This window comes from Mustela nigripes, chromosome 6 (genome assembly GCF_022355385.1).
Source record: "Mustela nigripes isolate SB6536 chromosome 6, MUSNIG.SB6536, whole genome shotgun sequence".
Taxonomy (NCBI): Eukaryota; Metazoa; Chordata; class Mammalia; order Carnivora; family Mustelidae; genus Mustela; species Mustela nigripes.
This window is the reverse complement of record NC_081562.1, coordinates 48,190,108-48,213,323: the sequence shown is the minus strand read 5'-3', so window position 1 is coordinate 48,213,323 and position 23,216 is coordinate 48,190,108. Positions and strand designations below refer to the sequence as shown.

General features: G+C 36.3%; 1 protein-coding gene across 2 annotated transcripts in view; it reads left to right on the top strand.

Moving 5' to 3' along the window:
• The window catches only part of RAP1B (RAP1B, member of RAS oncogene family), a 43,813-nt gene extending 37,428 nt beyond the window's left edge, over window positions 1–6,385 (top strand). For both annotated transcript variants that reach the window (XM_059402512.1, XM_059402514.1), the window contains exons 6-8: window positions 1,721–1,864; window positions 2,706–2,822; window positions 5,058–6,385. In XM_059402512.1, the coding sequence (XP_059258495.1) occupies window positions 1,721–1,864; window positions 2,706–2,792 (231 nt within the window). In that variant the 3' untranslated portion in view covers window positions 2,793–2,822; window positions 5,058–6,385. The remainder of the gene's footprint in view (window positions 1–1,720; window positions 1,865–2,705; window positions 2,823–5,057) is intronic.
• The last annotated feature ends 16,831 nt before the right edge of the window (window positions 6,386–23,216 follow it).

Below are 23,216 nucleotides of genomic sequence, written 5' to 3'. Positions count from 1 at the left end.
GCATATTTTCAAATATATATAATGTGGAAAGTGAGAAATAACTTTCCTCTCTCCTTAGCCTGTGTAAAATAAACGTTATACCCTTCCTATTTTTAAATAATGTGTTTGGTGGGGCAGAAGGAAAGATGTGGGTGGCAGATGTTACTAATAGATATCTGGGTATATTTCTGGTAGACCTAAGAGCCTTTCTAACAAGAATCAAAACTACATATGAACACATCTCAAGCAACTGACAGAAAACTAACATAATAATACTTTTAAAAAGAAGCCAACCAGTACATTAAATTCTAACATTAATTTGCATGTCCCTTACGTGTACCATAATGGAGTTTAATCCCTGTATTAAACTTCAGAAGGATTACTTTAATTCCTTATCATACTATAGATAGCAGTGGTTCTCAAAATTGATCTTGCATCAAAATCACTTGTAAATCTAGTTAAAACAGATAGCCAAGCCTCACTCCCAAAGTTTCTGATTGAGTGGGTCAAGAATACTGCTCAAGATTTTACATTTCTAACAGATTTCCAGATGGTGTTGATGCTGCTGAGGTCCAGGAACCACACTTTTTAAAAATCACTGTATTACATATATAATTTAATTATAAGCAAATATTGTGAGGGTTCAGAGGCATCTGTGGGAAATGTTGCCATTTCTTAGACTTCTGAAACAGGAGAACTTTGGGGTATGCTCACATATTTATAGCTCAGTTACCATTTCTCAATTAGTAAATATTTTCTATTGTCTCTGATAATAGTTTTCTTCTTCTGTCAGTTACATTAAATAAGTATGAATATAAAATTCTGTGTCTATTCCTAAAAACCAAAATTCTTGATATTCCTAATTTGGATCTTTTTCCAAAAATTCTCTAGAAAGCCAGCCTCCAAATGATTAATGGGAATTTTGCAGAATAAGTATTATTTCTCTCTATCGTGTCTTCGTAAAATAGACATCAAATGATTAAGGTGGTCTAAATATTTAATAATTTAGGATGATTTTACTTTCTGGCTTTTTAATATATATTATATGAGAAACTAAAAATTCTACGTAAGGGCTTTCCAAATTTCTCCTTTTTGTGTCATGAAATGGAGAATGATTATTTGATAAATGCATGTCAGTAAACCAGAAAACTTGAAGTTACTTCACATCCCTTAGAAAGACTTTTAAAATTTTGAAATGTATTGGCTTTTCATAGTAATACTCTCTTATAATTTATTTTTTAAAAGGTTTTGTGTTTTGCTAACTATATTTAGTTATAAATCCATTGGGACGTAATTTTAAGGGTTTTTTTTTTTCCTTTCTTAAAAGTAGATCATAGCTAGTTTTCTAAAAATTTCACGTGAAGGATTCTTAACAGGCATTCATATTAATGAAATTAATGGATTTTAGTTACTCAATATTTTTCTCTGGCATATAAAGTAATCCTTAGGGTTGATTCTTAGAATTCTTTGGTTTTGCCATAAGAGATTCTTAATCTCAGGAAACAAACTGAGGGTTGCTGGAATGGAGGGGGGTGGGACGGACGGGGTGGCTGAGTGATGGATATTAGGGAGGGTATGTGTTGTGGATGACACTATGTATTGTGTAAGACTGATGAATCACAGACCTGTACCCTTGAAACAAATAATACATTATATGTTAATTTTTAAAAAAATTCTTCTGTTTTGAATTTATATAACATACTTACTTTTTTTTACCCTCACAATTTTTTTGTATTTTTAGGTTCCGATGATCTTGGTTGGTAATAAGTGTGACTTGGAAGATGAAAGAGTTGTAGGAAAGGAACAAGGTCAGAACCTAGCAAGACAGTGGAACAACTGTGCGTTCTTAGAATCTTCTGCAAAATCAAAAATAAATGTTAATGAGGTATGGTAAAATACACTTTAAAAACTCGATTTGGAATTCAACATTTAAAATTAATGAAAAAATAATGTGTGTGTATTAACACAACCTTAGGTTAATGTTTGCTCTGGGTGCTTTGTTGATCTTATAGACAAAAATCTTATGTTAATATATGTATGTTAATAAGCAACAGTGCTAGAATTTGCTCAGAGGAAAAAGAAGACTAGGTCACCTGGGTGGCTCAGTCAGTTAAGCATCTGTTCGGCTCAGGTCATTATCCCAGGCTCCCTGCTCAACAGGGACAGTTTTCCCTCTACTCCTCTTACCTGTTCATGATCTGTCTCTCAAATAAGTAAAAGTCTTTAAAAAAAGAAAAGGGAAGACTGGACAGAAAAGGTTAGGGGAGGGAAAGACAGGATTAAGTATTCAGGTGTATATATGTAGCGATGAAGGATGTTTTGTAAAAGATGGAGACAAATTTAAGAAGGCCTGCATGGTTCTTGCCTTGAAGGGGCTTAAGTCATGTGGTAGGGTAAAGATAACATAGGGAAGATTTGAAGAGTAAAGGATTGTTTTCTTTGAATGATATTAAATGTTCTAATGAATGACAGTAAGATCTCTGCTGCTCCTTAACTCAGTTCTTATTTTAAGGAGAGAAATTTTAGCACTCCCAAAAAATAAAAGTATTTGATAGTTATATGACTACCTAGTTTTACTTATTCCTTAGCTGAACAGAATATTTGTTGGAGTTCATATATATACGTGGAGTTCAGGTTTTCAGTTTATTTTTTCCATTTTTTTGTTTTTGGGGGGTTTTTTCCTAATTAAAAAAACAACCAAAAAAACAACCCAACTCTGTTTGCAGATCTTTTATGACCTAGTGCGGCAAATTAACAGAAAAACTCCAGTGCCTGGGAAGGCCCGCAAAAAGTCAACATGTCAGCTGCTTTAATATATTAGATGCATTGTAGCTCTGAGCCAGGTATGTTAATTTATCTTTCCCTCTATTTTTATATTCTTTTCCTCTAACTTTTAACCTCAGCTTCATTAAGGACACTCTTTCAAGAAAACAAGTATAAAATGTTTTGTTGTTGTTAAAAAAACCAAGATTACTTCTCTTTAAGGTATCCATGAGTTAGAATGATATCCTAGTAATTAAAATAACTATTTCCTTTATATATCATCATCAAAAGTAGGGTATTCCACATAAGTGAATATTCTAGGTAAGTTCATCCAATATATACTTATGCCCCATTGGAACACTGGTTTGCGCTGACAGTACAGTGATGAACAAAACCAACCTTCTTTCCTTGCCTTAAGCTATTCAGGTCTAGTGGAAGAGTTAGACAATTGAAAAATACGATAAATGAGGGATAGACTAGGTCCAGCACAGTACTAGTAATAAGAACCCCTGACACAGTTATCATATGCTAGCTAGCACTCTTAACTATTATCCACATATTCATTGAATTCTTACAACAATCCTATGATGCAAGAACTATTATTGTTCCCATATTACATATGAGAGAACTAGAACACAAAAAGATTACTACTTGTTCAAGCCCTGCAGTTAGTAAATATAGGAGCCAAAATTTGAATCCTATGATCTGAGCGCATGGCTCAGAATTTGAGTGATGAACTGGCTCCCAAGCCCATGCTTAGTCGTTATGCTCTTATGGGTACTACAGGAGCATGAATAACTGTAACCCCAAATTAGTCAGATGTAAACTGCGGACTCAGGGAAAATATGTCAAAGTAAAAGACATCTAAGCTGATATCCGAAGAGTTGTCAGGCAGAGAAAACCACAGAAACAGCTCAGAGATGAGACAGCAAAGGAAAACTAAACATATACAACATTTTTATATGGTTTTTGAAAACAGTCATATTAAATGATTTAATACTTGTAAATCAGATCACTGCCTGGTACTTGGTAAACTTACCTTCAGCTATTAGCTGCTGCTCTTTGCCAATAAGAATGGCTTATTGCTCCTTTACCATTAAAACTATATTTTACTCTACCCTTATTCTGGGAGCTTGTAATGTTTGTGGCTCTCCTCAAGGACCTCTTGAAGATTAAATGTAAATGACCTTCTATGGTAGCACACTTTAATCTTCGAGAGTTTGTCCCTACTCTTTATTTAAGGTTTTCTGTTTAGAGATACATGCTCTCATTCCTGATAATCCTCTCAATCCTCACCACATGTCCATTCCTAGGAGCACACATGTGTGTAAACTCATATACTCCAATCTGTCCTATCTAATTTGCCACCGTTGGTTTGCTAGGATTTTGAAAATTTACCAAACTCATTCAGACTGAGGACTTAAAGCTCAAGGCAATTGCCTCAACAGCCATATCAATATTAACATTGTTTCTGGAACTTGCAACAAGTCTAAATCCCAGAAAAACAGTAAAAAGAAAACTTTCTTTAGCCCAGGAGTGTATGCAGAAAATCATCCAAAGTAAATAAATACTTGGCAGACAATGAGTTCTAATTTTACCTTTTTTTATATCGCTCACAATTTTTTGAAGTTTAATTACATAGGATTTTCGTACAAAACCAGCTTTTTCTAACCTCCATCAAGTTGATAGAATTTGTTTAAATATGAAATTAGAATGTTTATAACTGTCGACTATAAAGAGCCATCATGAAATAAATTATTTTTTGTCTACTTCTCTGAACCAGCTTTGTAGCTACTCTTTCTGGAAGAGTAAGGAAGAAAGGTTTTGATTTTCAGATACTAGAAACCCTGATTAGATGTACATTCTATCCTTACGATGTAATTCTAGGATTGGAAACACTCATTTTGTTAATATGGCTATCTTTTTAAATCCTAATTCTAATAAAGTTGACCTGAACTAAAATATTAATGTGTTTTTTTGGTTTTTGTCTTTCTGCTTTGAATCTTTGGAAGATAATACACAGAAATTTGCACTAAGGTACCTTCCCTTTCTGGGTCTAAAAGTTAATTTGACTGACTTTAAAGAGGGCAGCAGAGTAGATGAAGTCATTCTGAAAAGATAAAAATGTCTACCTATGCTTCGCTTGCTATGAGTTGTGTGGTGCATTGTCATACATTGTCATGAATGTAATGACAAGAGCTTGTATTATATTCATTTCTAACACATAAAACACTGTTGCTTTAATGTATACCTATGGATCTGTAGTCTGCTGTTTTCAACGCCATGTTTTCAATTTAATTTTCTCCTTTCAACAGGTCTGAAGAACTGTTGCCCAATTCAACAGTGCCAGCATTCCAACTTTGTTAAACCTACCAACATCTTAAATGGACTTTCTGTGGTGGTACCCTTTAAGAGGCGGATGAAAGCTACTACATCAGTTTGCACATTCTGATCACTTTCCAGTATCACAAGAGAGATTTTTACTTATATAATAGTCCTAGAGTATGCAGCTGGTAAAACCAGAGGCTACAATCCAGTATTACTGCTAAGAGACATTTTTCATCCACCAATGTTGTACATGTATAAAAATGGTGTACTGTATACTTTAACATACCCCGTACTTTGTATTGGAGAGTACAATAATGTAAATCCTAAAAGCACCACTATTTTAGCATAATAAAAGAAAGTCCAAAGAGCTCCTATATAGACTACTCCAGATAACTTCGCTTCTTTGATACTTGTAGCTTATTGTAATTTTTTTTAAGAAATTCAAGGTCATTATCATTGTATTGTACAAATAAGCGCTTTGATTAACACAGCTATATAGTTTTTTTAATTTTTAAAAAAACCTGTGGAGACAGTGATCTTGTCTTTAAAATATGATAGTCCTTTCAGTATAATGTCTTAGATTAAAGACATTGCCTTTAATATCTGTTGGGAAGGAAATGTCCAGACTTTTCAAATCTTTTATTATATGTTTCCTTTTTTGTTTACATAGGGAACCATGTTTATAGTTGTGTGTACAGTGGGGGTCTACAACAAGAAGTGTATATTTTCAAACAATTTTTTAATGATTTAACAATTTTTGTAAATCATTTTCAGGCTTCTGCAGCTGTAGATTCTCACTGTGAATCCCTTGCTTGCTCATGCATAAGTGTATTTGCAATACCAAATATACAGGTTTAGTATTTTTGCCTGTTAGTGATTGTTTCACATGTGTAACGTTTTGGTTGAGATGTTAAATGGTGGACGAGTACTGTGGATGTGAATGTGGGAAGTAATTTTAATCATGTGTAATTGGTCACAAGGCCTAAGTTGCAGTAACTATTGCTGTTTTATTTAACAATGCCTTGTTGCTTTGTATGCATTAACCGTTTGGGTGTAAAGATTGTGTGTCTATCCAACAGGGAGCCACAGTATTTAAATTGACCAACCTAATGTTACAACTACTTTGAGGTGGCCAAATGTAAACTAAAAGCCTTAATTAAAGTGGTGCAATTTTGTATAACTTAGCATCAGTAGTTCAATAAATTTGGATTGCCATGCAAGGGCTTGCATTATAATTACTTGCCACTTGAATGTTTTGTGTAATGTTTAACAGTGCTAGCAAATAAATTTGGGTTTAACTTCTTTTTAAATGTAACAGGTGCATTTTACATAGTGTGGTTTCATAATTTAACATTTGGGCAAGCCAGGTTGATTCATTGATTACAGAAATAATGAGTGAAAGATATCAGATTTTTTCCCCCAGTAGTGTTTGAATATCCACATAACCATCTTTTGAATTTTGGAGGGGGGGGTAAGAATTTTGTAAATCAAGCAGTATTACTGACGAATACATGCTTTTTGGGTAATGTTCAGTAGCTCTTTGAGGTGTAGGAGAAAGAATTGAAAATACTTTGATAGATGTTATGCTTATGGATTTTTAAAAATATATGATGAAGTTATATTTAGAATGTTATGGTTATAAAGATCTTTGAAGTGGACTCAAGAACTAATTTCTTTATAGAGGATCTGTCTTTTCCTTAGGTGTGCTATAATTCAATTCTTTTTGAAGTTTTTAAACAAATCTTAATCTTTCTCAAAGTATTTGCCAGTCACTAAAGCATATCCACAATCAACTAGTGATATCATCTAATTTAGGGGTGTCTGTTAATCTCTTAAAGATACAACCTATTTGAATGGAACATTTAAAGGCTTTCATTTTAGGAAGAAAAAGGTATTATTCCTTACAAATTTAACTCAAGGAGTTCCATGTATTTAAAGGTTTTATGTATCTAAAGAAAAAAATATTCTCTCAGAAGACCCACTTAATTAAGAGACTTGTCTTGGCAGAACTGGTTTTATTTATAGCCATTAAGAGAACCCCCCCCCCAATTGTGGCATTATAGAGCACAAAATCACTTCAGTTTACTATATCCGGTTACACCCATTTGACCTTTGTAGGTACCACCATTAATTCAGTTAATTTTAGGGTGAGGGAGAGGGAGAGAGAGAATCTTCGAGCAGACCCTGCTTGGAGCAGGGAGCCTGACGCTAGGCTTGTTCCCACAACCCTGAGATCATGACCTGACCTGAAATCAAGAGTTGGACGCTTAACCAACTGAGCCACCCAGGCACCCCTGAGTTCTAGGTTCTCGAAAACAAATATTCAGATAAGTATAGGTGTTCTAGGTCTGAGTGTAGAGCAATAACTGAGATCAATTTAGGACCCCGCCCTATTATAGGGTTTCTCAGCCTCAGCAGTATGGTGTTTTATGCTGGATAATGAGTTGTTGGGGAGCGGTAATGTGCATTATAGGATTTTTAGCAGCATATCTTTTATCTACCCTTTAGATGCCAGTAGTACCACCCCCGCCCCCAAGTTGCAACCACTGAAATTGTCTCCAGACATTGCCAAGTGTTCTCCAGTTAGATTCAGGGGTGGGAATGTTGAAGGGCAAAATCACCTGACTGAAAACCACTGACCTGCTGGTAAGCAACACATTAGTTATAGATTAGTTTTAGGGGAACAAAATGGACAGTTTAGTGAATAAGACTGGGCTCCCCTGGAACCAGAATTCTTGGGTTTCTAATCTCAGCTCTGCTATTTCCTCACATGTAACACTACTTAGGTACTTCTGTTCCTTTATCTGTAAAATGGTAATGATAGTAATACCTACTTCGTGAAGCGTTAGGGAGTGAAGTAAATGCAAGTGACACTCTTCGTCATTTTTTTTTATTTTATATTTTGCTACTAGAAATAGGATTGTGGTTTGGCAAAAAGCATCATTGTCTCATACAAAACAGTAGCTACAGCTTAGGAATGCAGATCATGTAGATCGACTTTTCTGGTGCTTACACTGAAAAATACTATAATTCAGTCAGAAAAGTCCTATGAGTTCTTTTTCATGTCCCCACAGATACTTGCAGACACTTGAATTTTAGGAGGAACTTAGTGACATTTTCACCTAATTTTTTTCTTAAAAAAAAAAAAGTAAAAACCCCTGCTTTGACTTTTATGTTAATGCAGCTGCTTTTTTCTTACATATATAAACTTTATCACATGCAGATATTAGGATACAAAGTTTTAAAACCTCCAATTAATGGAAGTAAATTTTGCTTTTCTTTTTTAATCATCTCATCTTTAGATGTGGGGCAGCAAACTTAGAATCAAAACTTACCACCACAATGTTTTTTCTTTTGGTTTATTTCAGTGTCTTCTTTGAATTTAATCTCCATCTACCCCTTTAAATCTTGGAAATATAGAATGACTTTATTTTAAAAATCTGAGTGTTGGACGCCTGGGTGGCTCAGTTGGTTAAGCCGCTGCCTTCGGCTCAGGTCATGATCCCGGTGTCCTGGGAGTGAGTCCCACATCGGGCTCCTTGCTCCGCAGGGAGCCTGCTTCTCCCTCTGACTCTGCCTTCCACTCTGTCTGCCTGTGCTCGCTCTCGCTCGCTCTCTCTCTGACAAATAAATAAATAAAATCTTTAAAAAATAAAATAAAATAATAAATAAATAAATAAATAAAAATCTGAGTGTTTTCAGGCTTCTGAACTATTGGTGAATCTTAACAATTTGTAATTTTATAGGACAAAGATTTTTTTTTTAAGATTTTACTTACTTATTTGAGAGAGAAAATACTAGTGGTTAGGTAAGAGGCAGAGGGAGAAGCAGACTCCCCACTGAACAGGGAACCCAAGGGCATGGGGCTTGATCGCAGGATTCCAGGATCATGACCTGAGCCAAAGACAGACACTCAACTGACTAAGCCACCCCAATACAACTCAAATTTTTTCTTTTTTAAGATTGAAGGTTTTAAGATTTTAAGATTTAATTTTTTAAATTTAAAAATTAAGATTTAAGATTTTTTTATTAACTTTTTAAGTTTTTTTTATTAATTGAGAGGGAGAGAGAAGCAGACTCCCTGCTGAGCAGAGAGCCCCATGCAGAACTTGATCCAGGGACTCCAGGATCATGATCTGAGTGAGCCAAAGATAGACACTTAACTGACTGAGCCACCCAGGCACCCTCAAATTTGTGTTTTAATCTGTTCTATAATTTGTTAACAGTGCACAGTTTATCTGGTGTTTTATGAATTCATGAGCGAAGTGTAATGATTCTGAGTAGAACTAAACCTGGTTTCCCATAACTTGATAGAAAAATGCATAAGTCTTTGTTGGGATGTTGATAATACTTGTCAAAATTGGCTAATAAGCCTATTAGTGGAGCAGCTAAGTTTGTAGGCTTGACAGTTTACCTTTGAAAGTTAGAAGTAAAATACTGCTTAAAAGTTCTGTTTTCTAAATGCAGATAAAAAGTATTCCACAATGTCACACATACTTTGAACTTGCTTCCTTAAAACATCCTTGTTTGTAGCCTATAGATTACTGAGCTTAAGAATTAAAGATTTTATCCAAAATTAGAGACACCTGCCTGACTTTTGTATCCAAGAATCAACAAATGTATTCAGTACTGCACGTCTACCATGTTCCTGGCATTGTTCCTGTGCTAGGGATCTAGCAGGGATGTTCTGCCTACATGGAACATACATTCTATCGGGGGAATAAAAGACAGCAAACGAAAAAAGCTCAATTGGTAATAGTCTATTAAACTGTCTCACAGCTTTCCATTTGGGACAATTTAATGATTTTAGGAAAACATTTTTAACCTGTATAAAGATTATCTATAGGCAGCCAGTAATTTCTCTGATTTGTCTGAAAGGGTATGGAAAGAGTTTCTCTCTTGTTATGAACCTTGTTTAATCTGATTTTCTTTATACAATAACATAAATAATTACCCAGATTCAGCATTTGAGCCAAAGTCCAGGGTTTTTTGTTTTTCTGAAAACTAAACACATACCTTACAGGATTTTTATGTGACTAACATTTTCACTTAAGTCAAAAGCTTATGGCAGTTTTAAAGTAGGCAGAGATCAAAGTCTTTAATTTTTGATATCTGCCATTGTTACCCATTCAAATTTCTGCTTCTACTGTGATAGTCTGTATCTCCTGTGAACACTAAGTTCAGAACAGGAAACTCTGCTACTATCAGATAGTATGCTACTGAGGGCATAGGGAAGTAGCAAAGAGTAAGTGATAAAATAAGCCCAGACCCTGCTGACAAGGTATTTAATGAATCAGTGATGGGGAAGACCAGTCAAAAAGTATCCAAAAAGTAAAAATCTAGTAATTCATGTCTAACAACAGATAGTTTGTACTTACTATCTGTTCTAATAATAATGACTAACAGTACAAATTGTACTTTGTTTTTAAATGTATGGACTATTTGATATATATTTCTGTTTTGATCAGGTCAGTTTTAATTAGATTCTCTGAGCAAATTAACCAGTGATGGAGAACTATATGGCTGGCAGGAAAAAACTAGTATCTTTCCATACTGGAAATGGAGTACAATCAATGGGGTAGAGAACACAGTGGGTAATTATCAGGGAGCTACTCTGCTGTTGTAAATGGGAGTTGTATGACTGAAGCAACAACAGATTGGATAATTGTGTGAAAGATAGCCCTGGGAGGAGTAATGGTAGAACCAGAGTTAACCCAGCCATCTTGTGGGCTGCTTGGGTCTGTAAGCATGAAATGACGGGTTGGAGCCATGGTGCGAAGGGAAACCCAAGAAATTTCATTTTTATGGAAAAGAAAAAAGATTTTCTTTATTAGGGAGAGAGAGCGAGAGGGACAGGCAGAGGGAGAAGTAGGCTCCCCCACAGAGCAAGGAGCCTGAGGCAGGACTCTATCCCAGGACCCTGGGATCATGACCTGAGTTGAAGGCAGATGCTTAACCTATGGAGCCATCCAGGCGCCCCGCTGGAGAAATTTCTTAAAGGTATAACTGGAGAATTGGTCAAGACTTCGATGTGAGGACTGAAGGAAAGAGTGAATATTTGATTATATTAACAGGACCAAAGGGATTGAGCCCCAGTAACAGTAAAATGGAGACGCCTGCGAGGAATTGTTTTTAGTGCATGAGCAAAAGAACTTTTTTTGGTGAGATAAACTTCATGTGAAGTGAATAATTTTACTGAGTGTATTCTGAGAAGAGGCAGATTTTAACAGTTGAGTCTTGGAGTCATTGACATATAGGAGCCAAATGAAACCATGAAAATCCTTATTTTCATAAGAATTAAGCACAGAGAAAGTGAAATAGGAAAGCCTGGCCTACGTGGGTATTACAAAGGGAAGGTAGCAAATAGCCTTCCGTAGCCTGAGAATACAGCATCTTTGACCACAAGGAGCAAGATAATGTTCTCTACTTCTTGGTGGAGAATTGACTACTAATATGAGAGAGTAGGATGGTTTTGGAAATACCATTCTCTAATTAGTACCAGGTCTATGGATGTCAGTGTAGTGACTAAAATGTTTCAGAGCCAATGTTGACCCGTTTTTCAAATTCAAACCAAAAGCAAGAGATGCCTTTCAAATACATCCCATTGAAGTATTTCTCCCCATACCTTTCAGTAATAAAAACACTTGCTCCTCTCAATGTTCTTACAAGGCACTTTGGTGTTTTAGCCACCGAAATGTGTTAGGGAGATAAACTCTTACTAACTAGGCTCTTACCTGTTGTTGATCTATTGCTATGGCTCTCTAGAAAAATACTCATATTCTAGTTGAACAGTATGTGTTAGTTTTTAGGGCTACTGTAACAAATTACCTCAAGTTTGGTGGCTTAAATGAACACTTTTTCTCACACTAATGGAGGCCAAAAGGCAAAAGTGTCAGCAAGGCCTTGCTCCCTAGCAGCTCTAGAAGAGAATCTGTTCCTTGCCACTGGCATTCCTTGGTGCTGGGCTACAACCATTCCAAACTCTGCTTCCATCTTCATATCTTCTCTGTGTGTATCTCCTCTCTTTGGAGGACGTTTGTGATGGCATTTAGGGCCCCCCTTGGTAATCCAGGAAAATGTTATCTCTAAGTTCTTAATTACATCCACAAGCAAATAAAGATAACATCCCAGGTTAGGGCTTAGGACTTGGACATTATCTGGGAGCCATTATCAGCCTACTGCATGTTTTTCTAATTTTACAGTAACAAAGACCAGCATGGGTCTACTCTAGGATCACCCCCAAACATACTGAATTGAATCAGCAAGCCTAGGGATCTCCCTTGCGAGAGCCCACCTAGGAAAAGCCCCAGGTTTGAGCTACTCTGTAGAGATTCTTTGGAGGGAAACCTAAAATCAGATGAGACTTAGAGAAGTCCATAATAGGTCTATTCTGGGCTAGTTCCACAATTTCAAAACCAACATAGTACCCATGGATTACTGTTATCCCACTGAATTACCATCCACTTATGTGTTAGCATACATCTTGTCTACATATTTTATATTTTTCAGTGGTGACAAATTTCCCCTTCTACTGACTTAGATTTAGAAGTGATATAAATAACGAACTTTATTTCCTTACTTTCATTTTCAGTCTTGAGGATGTTCCCTCCTCCTCACCCCACCTTTAATCAGATGTACATGATATATATTAGAAGAAAAGGAGCGCTTCCAAAAGCAAACAGTGTCATGATTTAGATTTTACTCAACTTCTGCACTGAATTTAACGTTTACTACTTTTGGGGCTGTTTCTTGTTTTAGAAATGGGAGTGATGGACAGGCATGAATTAAATAACAAAAATTTATTTGGTTGAACAGAAGGAAGTACATTGAACATTAAAGCAAATTAGGGATTTAGTCCAATAGGTTGTTTTTTTTTTAATTTGTTAGCACATCTTACATTAGGGGTGAGGTTTCCGTCTGTGTAATCACTTACCAAAACTGAATTTGGACCATCTCCAGGTAAGTTTTATGCATTAATTACTTGAAGTAATGGTAGAAGGAGACAGTAACCATCTGTATGGTTTACATGTTTAAGATATAAACCTAAGGTTCCCAGAAGTTGATTTAGTCATTCTCTACTGAACTATTTTGGAAAAGGTTGTCATTTCACTCATTCATTCCTTTGAATTTTCTGACTTCAGTAAAGAAAAGATTTTAACTGGCAGGCTTAATAGAGTCTATATGGTTAGACTAAAATACAGTATCAATTCCTGAAATACATTTTGAACTCCTTGCAGAAGCTGGACCAGCTGGTAATTAACTATGTAGCAAACACCTGACAGCTAGCTCTTTCTTTTTCAGGAACAAAGAGAATGTTGTTAGCCACTGCCGTAACACTAATTTCATTCCACCAATGCTGTCATAGAGGATGACACCAGCGAAGGAAGTGACACCCACTACCCCCTCTTTCCACTCTGAACTAGTATAGGATATTCTTACTGTCAAGGCATTCTCGCCTTCTCAGATGTAGCTAATGTCAGATGTAGCATTAATGATTTTGTTGTCCAAGGCCCTCTGCCAAGGCTTGTTCAAGGAGGGTAAAGAGGACAAGTCTCAGGAAGTCATCCGAACAGGGTGGATGTAAAATGCCGAACTATGTCAGCCCTGGAAAGTGAAGGAAATCTGCAATGCCACCTCTTCCACCACTGGCAGAAGAGCTGCATGTCCCCAAGAGTTCCTCCCCCATAGGCTATTACATCATAAGGAAGAGCCTTTTTTTTTTTAAAGCTCAGTTCCTCATAAAACTCACTGAGAGAAGCAGTAAAATTGGTCACAATTGGCTCAACTGCTTTATCTCACTTTGAAGAAGATGAATTTTAGGTAGCAAAAGATTGGCAGGTCTCCTTGACCTGCACAAAATAAACTCTGAAACCCACTCTCTGTATATATATATATATTTTTCAACATCTAGGCTTAAACCTAGTTTGACTATAACTCCTCTTTTCCTAAGGAAAATCTGTAAAACTGTAATAATTATATTTTAATTATTAACCTGTTATTACATAATAATCTATGGAATCATTCCAAACATAGGCTATTTCTCTGCTTTCCTTTCCTGCTATTCTGTCAAGGTGAGAGAAGCACAAATAAAAGTTTAAGAAAGCTGTCACCCAGGTTACCCAAAACTAATTAAAATGGGGAATGATGAAAGAACAAGAAAAACTAGCAAATGATTCTTTAATTCTTGTTTTCTGGTATAGTGTTTCCATGAAAGAGACCTTTTTAGATTGAAGAAGAACTCAAGCTCTAATAGTTGGAAGTAATAATCATTCCTTGGGTCCCCTATTATATGCCAGAACCTGCTCTAAGCACTTTACATGTTTTTATTTAGTCCTCAAAACAATGCTATGCAATAGGGGTTATTAGTGTCCCCTAATACTACTAACAGAAACATTAAATCGGTGGAATTAAATGTTCATTTTATACACTGGAAGATGAACTTATTTTTGCTGTTATTATAAGTGAATATCTCGAGGTGCCTGGCTTGCTGAGTTGGTGGAGCCTGCGACTCTTGGATCTCAGGGTTGTAAGTTTGAGCCCCATTTGGGTGTAGAGATAACTTAAAGTCTTAAAAAAAAAAAAAAAAACAAGTGAATACCTCAAAAGCTCAAAAAAAGTCTGTTGGAATTATTCAGGAACTTGAGAAAGTGGCTAGATACAAGATAAGTATGCCAAAAATTAATAGCTTTAGTTTATATTTACAGTAACCACCTGGAAGTTGATATGAAGGTAAACATTTAGACAAAAACTATAAATCCCTCAAGGAATAAAGCTAATAAGGAAGAACTATTATAAAGTCCTAATAAAGGACATAAATCAAGTTCTGAACAAATACTATATTCTTGAATGGGAAGACAATATCATAAAATAATCAATTCCCCCAAATTAATGTTTTAATGTGATATAATTCCAATTTGAACTTTAACTGGGTGAAGTTTTGAAATTGAAATTTAACTGAGTGATCTTAAAATTCAAGTGAAAGAAGCAATGACAAAAATAAATTTTTAAAAATAAATAATTTGAAAAGAATGACACTAATCAGCATAGAATTGAGTTCAGAAGTAGATTCTAGTGTATAACAAAAATTAATATATGAGAAAAATATTTTTTATTATTTATTTATTTATTTGTTTGTTTGTTTATTTGACAGAGAGCAAGAGAGCACAAGCAGGGGGAGCAGTAAAGGGAGAGGGAGAAGCAAACTCCCTGCTGAACAGGGAGCCCCATGCAGGGCTCGATCCCAGGATCATGACCTCGATCACGAGGATCATGACCTGAGCCAAAGGCAGACACTTAACCAACTGAGCCACCCAGGCACCCCAAGAAAAATGTATTTCAAAGGAAAGGATGTTAATAAATGATGCTGTCACAACTAGCTATCCATCTGAAGAAAATAAAAGTTTAACCCCTGTATAAAGCAAACTTCAGATGTTTTAAAATTTTTCAAGCTGTATAGTAAAACAAAAATCTTAGAAGAAAATCTAAGAGACTAGAAGTGTAGTCTAGAGATAAAGAAGACCTTTTAGTAAATTCAAGAAAATCTATTTTTATATTAAAATATTTTTTATATTTAAATTATCATAAAATTAAAAATATCTATTTCTATATACCTAAAGAATATATATACATACATACAATTTGCTTGGCAAAATATACAAAGCAGATTTGGGAAAATACAGAATACGAAGTTCTTAGAAATTGTGAAGAAACAATCCAAAGGAAAACTGGCCGAAATATTATCAGGCAATTCAGAGAAGAGCAAATAAATCCAAACAGCTCATAAACATACAAAAACAAATGCTTCAACTAGAGCAGAGAAGTGCAAAGGAAAGTACCAAAGAACCCAACATACGGGCCAAATTCACTAGAGCTCACTAGAGCTAACACTCTAGTTTCAGAAAGGAGTTTAGAGAACAAGAGAGGAATCCTATATTGCTGATGGCAATGTGCATTGTAGAGCCCTTGGGTAAACCGAAATTTTAATTTGCTATCTGCTAATATCTGTTAAAATTGGAAGCAAGTATATTTGACTCAGCTATCTTACTCCTGATAGCTACACCAAAAATGTGAAAGGGAATATACACAAGACTAGTACCACACACTGCTGAAGAAAAAAGAGAGACAGGGTGAATGACATCATCAGCGAAGAATAATCGAATAGTTTATGTTTCAGGTATAACATAGAACATTATATAGCATTTCAAAATGAGTGTGATGTTTAATGGTTGTCTTAAAGGGATTTCTATGAGGTATCGAAAGTGGACAAAGGTACTGAAAGATACATACCCGGTTGTTAACACGGTTACCTATGAGGAAGAGGTGGGGAAGTTAGGGGGGTCTCAGTAGGTGGAAGAAAAAAAGCAAAAATACATCAGTAAGGAAAAGAAAAAACAGGAACACAAAGATATAGGGCATCCTCACATCATCATAGGGATGATGATATAGGGCATCATCCTCAGTAGCAGGTAAATAACAGTTTCTGGAATATAAATTTTAAAAGCTATATGAATGTCATTATTAGGTATAAAATATGAATGTAAACATGTAGGGATTATTTGCAAAAATAAAAATCACTGTGCAGATCAGTAGTAATATGAGTGACTTTTGAATTATTTGTTTGCCCCTCATGGTGTTATACTATCATTACGTAAAAATAAGTTTTAAAAAAAAACATTTTTTTTTAAATGTTTTAAAGTTTGTTTTTGTTTTGGTCAGAGAGAGAGAGCGACTACAAGTGCTCAAGCAGGCAGAGGCAGAGAACGACTCGGCCTCCCTGCCAAGCAAGGAGCGCGATGCCGGACTCGATCCCAGGACTCCAGGATCATGACCCGAGCCGAAGGCAGTGGCTCAACCAACTGAGCCACCCAGGCGTCCCAAGTTTTAAAAAATTTTAAGTCATCATAGCTTCATACTTAAATCAGGGGGAAAAAAATCCTCATTCAAAAAGTCAAAGGAGTTTAGTGGTGCCTGGGTGGCTCAGTGGGTTAAACCTCTGCCTTCGGCTCAGGTCATGAATCCAGGGTCCTGGGATGGAGCCCTGCATCGGACTCTGCTTAGTGGGGAGCCTGCTTCCCTTCCTTTCTCTCTGTCTGCCTCTCTGCCTACTTGAGATCTCTGTCAAATAAATAAATAAAATCTTTAAAAAAAAAAAAAGTCAAAGGAGTTCAGCTTTCTTTCATTACCAAAAATTCAACCTTTTAACCTGGCTTACTTCAAATTCAAAAAAAAAAAAAAAAAAAATTCAAGAATCAAACTTCAGTTGATTTTGTGAAGGACAAGGAAGCTGTACACCCCCAGACTGGCAAGCAGTGTCCTAAAGATTAAACTCACTCATTTAAAATTGCAAATAGGAAGCCAAGATGGATTTTGAAGTACAGATTTACCTAATGCCCTTTTGCAGCGCAGACTAAAACTTCCAAACAAGTTTCAAGGTCAATGTTCAAGACCAACACAGCTTTTTCTTGCATTATAGTGCACTGCTAATACTTACAGTCCATCATTTTATGCTTTTAAATGCACTTCTATTCATAGAAACTGCGTAGTTTGTTCTTATATGTCAATATATTTGTAGCTCAAAATACATTCGGAGTATTTTTAAAGTCAACTCCTGCTCTTGATTTACGAACCAGATACTCTATGTTTTCGATAATTAAAATAGCACCTTGAAAACCTTGTTGTTGAAGAATGACTCATAGCAGGGCACCTGGGTGGCTCAGTTAACCGTCTGACTCTTGATTTTTTTTTTTTTTTAAGATTTTATTTATTTATTTGACAGGGATCACAAGTAGGCAGAGATGGAGGCAGAGAGAGACAGAGGGTAAAGCAGGCTCCCTGCTGAGCAGAGAGCCTGATGTGGGCCTCGATCCCAGGACACTGGGATCATGACCTGAGCTGAGGGAAGAGGCTTTAGTCCACTGAGCCACCCAGGTGCTCCCTGACTCTTGATTTTGCCCCAGGTCATGATCTCAGGGTCATGAGACCGAGCTCCAGATTCTGGGTGTGGACCCTGCTTGGGATTCTCTCTCATCCTTTCCCTCTGCTCTCCCCGCTCTAGGAAAAAAAAAAAAGGAATAGATTCATAATGTTATGGATGCATAATGCATCCTCTCAAGGATATATTTTTAAAGATTCTCTAAATTAGAAAAATGTTTCTTTATAAAGAAAGATAATGGTACATATTTGGTAAACTGCCTATTCAAATTTTTAACTATTTGTTATAGTGTTTCTTAAAGTCTATCATTTAGTCGGATCATAAGGTGTGTTCGTTCTCTCTGTATTCTTTCCCCCACTCTCCCCTCTTCCGTCTCACTCTGTATCTCCATCTCACTCAGCGCATGCCTCCCGTATTCAGCCAACACACTGAGGTCTGGACAATGACCTGCACTAGGGAAATTGGACGGAAGGCTAAATGCCCTTATCCGTGTTCTCAGCTTTATAGAAGCCGCTCCCTGGACTCTTGTGCAAACCCCAGAAAAGAGGAGAGAACACCCGTGATGTGTGAGATTGAATTTCCTGCCTTCAACCCACAAGGCCAGGCAGGATGAGGGCTCAGTCAGAACTAATACCATATAAGAAAAACAATTCAATGTGACTTTTCTTACCCAGTTGAATTTATGGGTAAGGTTCATGCTAGCTACCTTCTTTTCATAATAAAACTAAACAGAGTGTAAATCGTGCTATTTAGAGAAAACAGAACAAAGCAATGCTCTCTCCAGGGCCCTAATAAATCATTCTTCAGAAACACAAATGTGTTTGATTTACAGGATTTCTATGCCAAGCAGAGAAGTATGAGAAAACAGCAAAGTAAAATGCATAAACTGCATTGTGGTTTAGTCGGAGAATGTCCTATATCAACAGGGAATAACGATTTTAGTTTTTCAATTGCTCCCAAGATCATTTCCACTATTGATGAAGCCTGAGATGTCTGTAAGGAGGAGTCATTGCAATTGATTTATTTGTCTGGCAAACTTTTTGTCAGCAAATTCACCACTACCTTGAAAATGTCACTGACTATGCTTAAGATCCTAGAAGCCCAAACCACAATCAAACCTATATTGAGCTAACCCTTACTGTTAGAATTCTAAGAAGCAATAATATATTTATGATTTTATGTTAAAAATCTCCCAGACATCGATGTTTAAATCACAATTCAGCAATAAGAGTAACTCAAAGCTACAAAGTTTCACATTTCATCATTCTACTTGCTCCTCAGATTGAACACAATTTAAACGACTAAGAGAAGCTGTAACACATAAATTATTCAAGGGTTCTTCCTGTTTTTAAGCTTCACAAGATTTAGATGATCAAGAAATCTTTTGAAGTGGTAGACAGTACCGTGAAGTATCTATCTATGATAGACTATAACATAATGAAAATAAATTTAATCGGATTATATAAATATAGATACTCTTACTTGAATATTTTTTGAGGAACTGAATCAATTGTATTGATTGGAAATGACCCACTCATTCAAGAAAAATTTGAGCATGTACTAAATGACAAAAGGTAGAGGTGAAAAAAGCAGATGTGCTCCCTGCGCTGTTGGTGCTGAACAAAAGAGCCAGCACTTCTATTGAATGCTTGCTGTATGTGCTGCGTGATAATATTAGCCAATGTTTATTGACTGGTTATTATATACCAGGACTGTTCTAAGCAATTTATATATGTAAACTGATTTAATCCACACAATAAATCTGTCCAATCTGTTATACAGAAGCACAGACATAATTTGTCCAAGGCTCCACCAAGTTGACAGGGGGAGCCAGGATTCAAGCCAAGGAGTTTTTGTGTTCTGTATCACCTCTCAAATTGCGATGTGAATATCATCTAATTACCAATACAAACTGTTAAGGATAATACTCATTTTCTCAATTTTACAGAAGAGGAAACTGACTCATAGAGAGGTGAAATAACTCATTAAATGTGTACTGACCAAGATCCTACCCGCTACACTGCTCTGTTGGGAAGAAAGATCAATGTCAAGCAGGCTCTGCATTTAAACTTTGACCCTGCTTGACCTTGGAGTAAAGCATTTTTCTTCAAACCAGACAGCATCACCCTTCCCCCTGCAAAAAAAAAAAAAAAAAAAGAAAAGAAAAAAGAAAAAGAAAAAAAAATGTCATATCTGAAAAGACATAATGTTCTCAGTCAATAGCTTCCCGTTATTATTACCACAACCACATCCTTGTCTAGAATCCTATCAGTGTCTCATTGTTTTTCCATTAGTTTTTCTCCTATACATGAAGTTCAAAGAACACATCTGAATCTTCGAGCGCACAGTCTATACCTCACACTTAAGTATTTTTTTCTCCCTGACTTATGAACTTCTTTTTTTTTAATTTAACATTTTATTCCATCTTTTTTTGCTTCCTGATCTGAACCAACTTTGTATCTTGCAGCAAAGCTCCGTTTTGCTTCACAACATTGATGTTTTAACTACTTTGTAATATCTCTACTGCTTATGCATAAAATGTTGGTCAAAATTTCATTCTACTGGGATGCCTGGGTGGCTCAGTTGGTTAAGCAGCTGCCTTCGGCTCAGGTCGTGATCCCAGCGTACTGGAATCGAGTCCCATATCGGGCTCCTTGCTCCGCAGGGAGCCTGCTTCTCTGTCTGACTCTGCCTTCCACTCTGCCTGTGCTCGCTCTCGCTCACTCTCTCTGACAAATAAATAAAATCTTAAAAAAAAAAAAATTTCATTCTACTTACCGAGATCTAATACATTTTGAGCAGAGAGACTAATTAAATAAAACATTATTTAGAGTTTATTTTGGTATATATATACTAAACATTGCCTTGCACAATAATGAATATACTTAATGCCACTGAATAGCACACTTAAAAATGGCTAAGATATTATATATTATATATATGTTACCATAATTTTTTAAAAGATTCTATTTATGAGAGAGAGAGAGAGAAAGAGCATGAGCAGGGGGAGAGGGAAAAGCAGACTCCCTACAAAGTGGGGTGTGGGGCTCAATTCTAGGACCCCGGGATCATGACCTGAGCTGAAGGCAGATGCTTAACTAACTGAGCCACCCAGGTGCCCCTATGTTACAAGAATTTTTAATAAATAAATAAAAGAGCTGGTTGATGTGAAGGGGGAAAAAGAATAAAATATTGGCAACCAAGCACCAATATCAATTTGTAATATGGAATAGTTTAACTTCATAATAGGTTTTAAGTAAGAGTATTTTATTTTTTTTTAAAGATTTTATTTATTTGAGAGAGAAAGAAAGAGAACAGGAAAGGGGGAGGGAGAAGTAGAGGGAGAAGCAGACTCCCCGCTGAGCAGGGAACCTGCCACACCACAAGACTTGATCCTGGAACTCCGGGATCGGGATCTGAGCTGAAGGCCATCGCTTAACCAACTGAGCCACCCAGACACCCCAGTAAGAGTATTTTAAGAAAATAATAACCAGATTTTATTTGGTAACTACAATAGTAATTTAGAATATTTATGTTATCCATGTTATGACCAAATAACTACGTTTGAGTATGTAACCTTACATGATTTTTTTTTTAATTGAGTGAATGTTCCTTTTCCCCCCAATGTATATCTTCCAGGTGCAAGCACAGTACCTAGTTACGTAGTAGACATTTAATAAAAAATTGTGAATGGATGAATAAAGGCTTCTTCAGGATTAGATCCCCTGAACTGCTCTCTGTGGAGAACAAAAGGAGACTTAACAGTCAAATTTATATTATTCAGTATGAAGTTAATTATTTTGAGCTCTTGATCTAGACAGGGAAATACGCTTCTGCTGTTACTGCAACATCACAGAAGAAACAGGATCAGGACTAGCCCAATTCAATCTATGTTGCTAATGCCTCTATCACTATGTCTTGAGTTTGATGTTGCCAAATGAACTGATAATTATTATTAGAGGAAGAATAAGATAATTTTTGGACATATATAATATGCCATACATATTATAATGCCTAGTGCTGTTCTAAGGCTTTACACATATTAACTCATTACATTTTTATAACAACCTTATGATCTAGCACTATTATTACACCCAAAAAGAAAAATTGAGGCATGCGCTTGCACTCAATGTGACATCGCTAGGAAGTGGTGGAGCTGGGATGTGACACTCAGGTAGAAGTCACATGGATTCAGAGTAAGAAAACCACGACCAGCTGCTTACAATTTACCAAAAGAGAAATTGAGCTGAGAAGGGAAAGACTGAAAAGACGACAGCCAGAAAGAAGAACCAGGTGTAAGAATGCTTTCTTCTGAGGGAATATGGCAGATTATGCAACAGAGACCAACTGACCTCACGTGCCATCTGATGCGATCGTAAGAAACACTTAACAATACTGATGTAGTATTCCCGCACCTTGTCCTTCCAAAAAATTTTTTCTTTTAAATGCTTATCATGAGAAAATAATGGGGGCAAATCCAAATTGAGGAATATCCTACAAACTTGGTCTGAGATTCCGGAGGACTATTCTAAATGAAAGTAGAACAAAGTGGACAACTATGCCTAATCCTCCATTCGATCCTGTTTGGGAGGAGGGCTGTTCTTAATGGCATTATTGAGACAATGGAGGAAACTGAATATGTTAATTATGGTTTTCTGTCAATGTTAGATGTTCTGAGTGTTTACTGTATTATGTAGAAGCATGGCTTGTTCTTGATTTAGGAGATGCCTTCTGAAGCACTTAGGGGTGAAGTGTCAAGATGTCTACAACTAACGTTCAAACGGTTCAGGCAAAAAATAAAAAGAGCAAGCAATTGTGGGGAAATGTTAGTAATTTAGTAAACCTAAATGATTGTAAGTACAGAATATATTAACCCCCGGGGTGGCCTGGGTGGCTCAGTCAGTTAAGCATCAGACAAGTCCTTGAAACAGGCAGAGTGACATTCCCCTACGGACTCAGCTGCTTCAATGTTAATATTTTGCTAAGGGCAAAAGGCAATCTTAGCTTGACCTCCCTTCCCCCCAGGATCCTGTAAGTCTACTTTATAAAAATTCCTTTGGAACATTCCTTTATCTTTACACTGCACCCCCCCCCCAAGATACATGTTAGGAATCATTCTCCAAGCACATGGTCCACTAGAGAATGATACATGACCTTTCCTAACATAGCTAGCCCCTCAGGGTGCTAGAAACCTTGTTTCCAAAATACCTTGGAG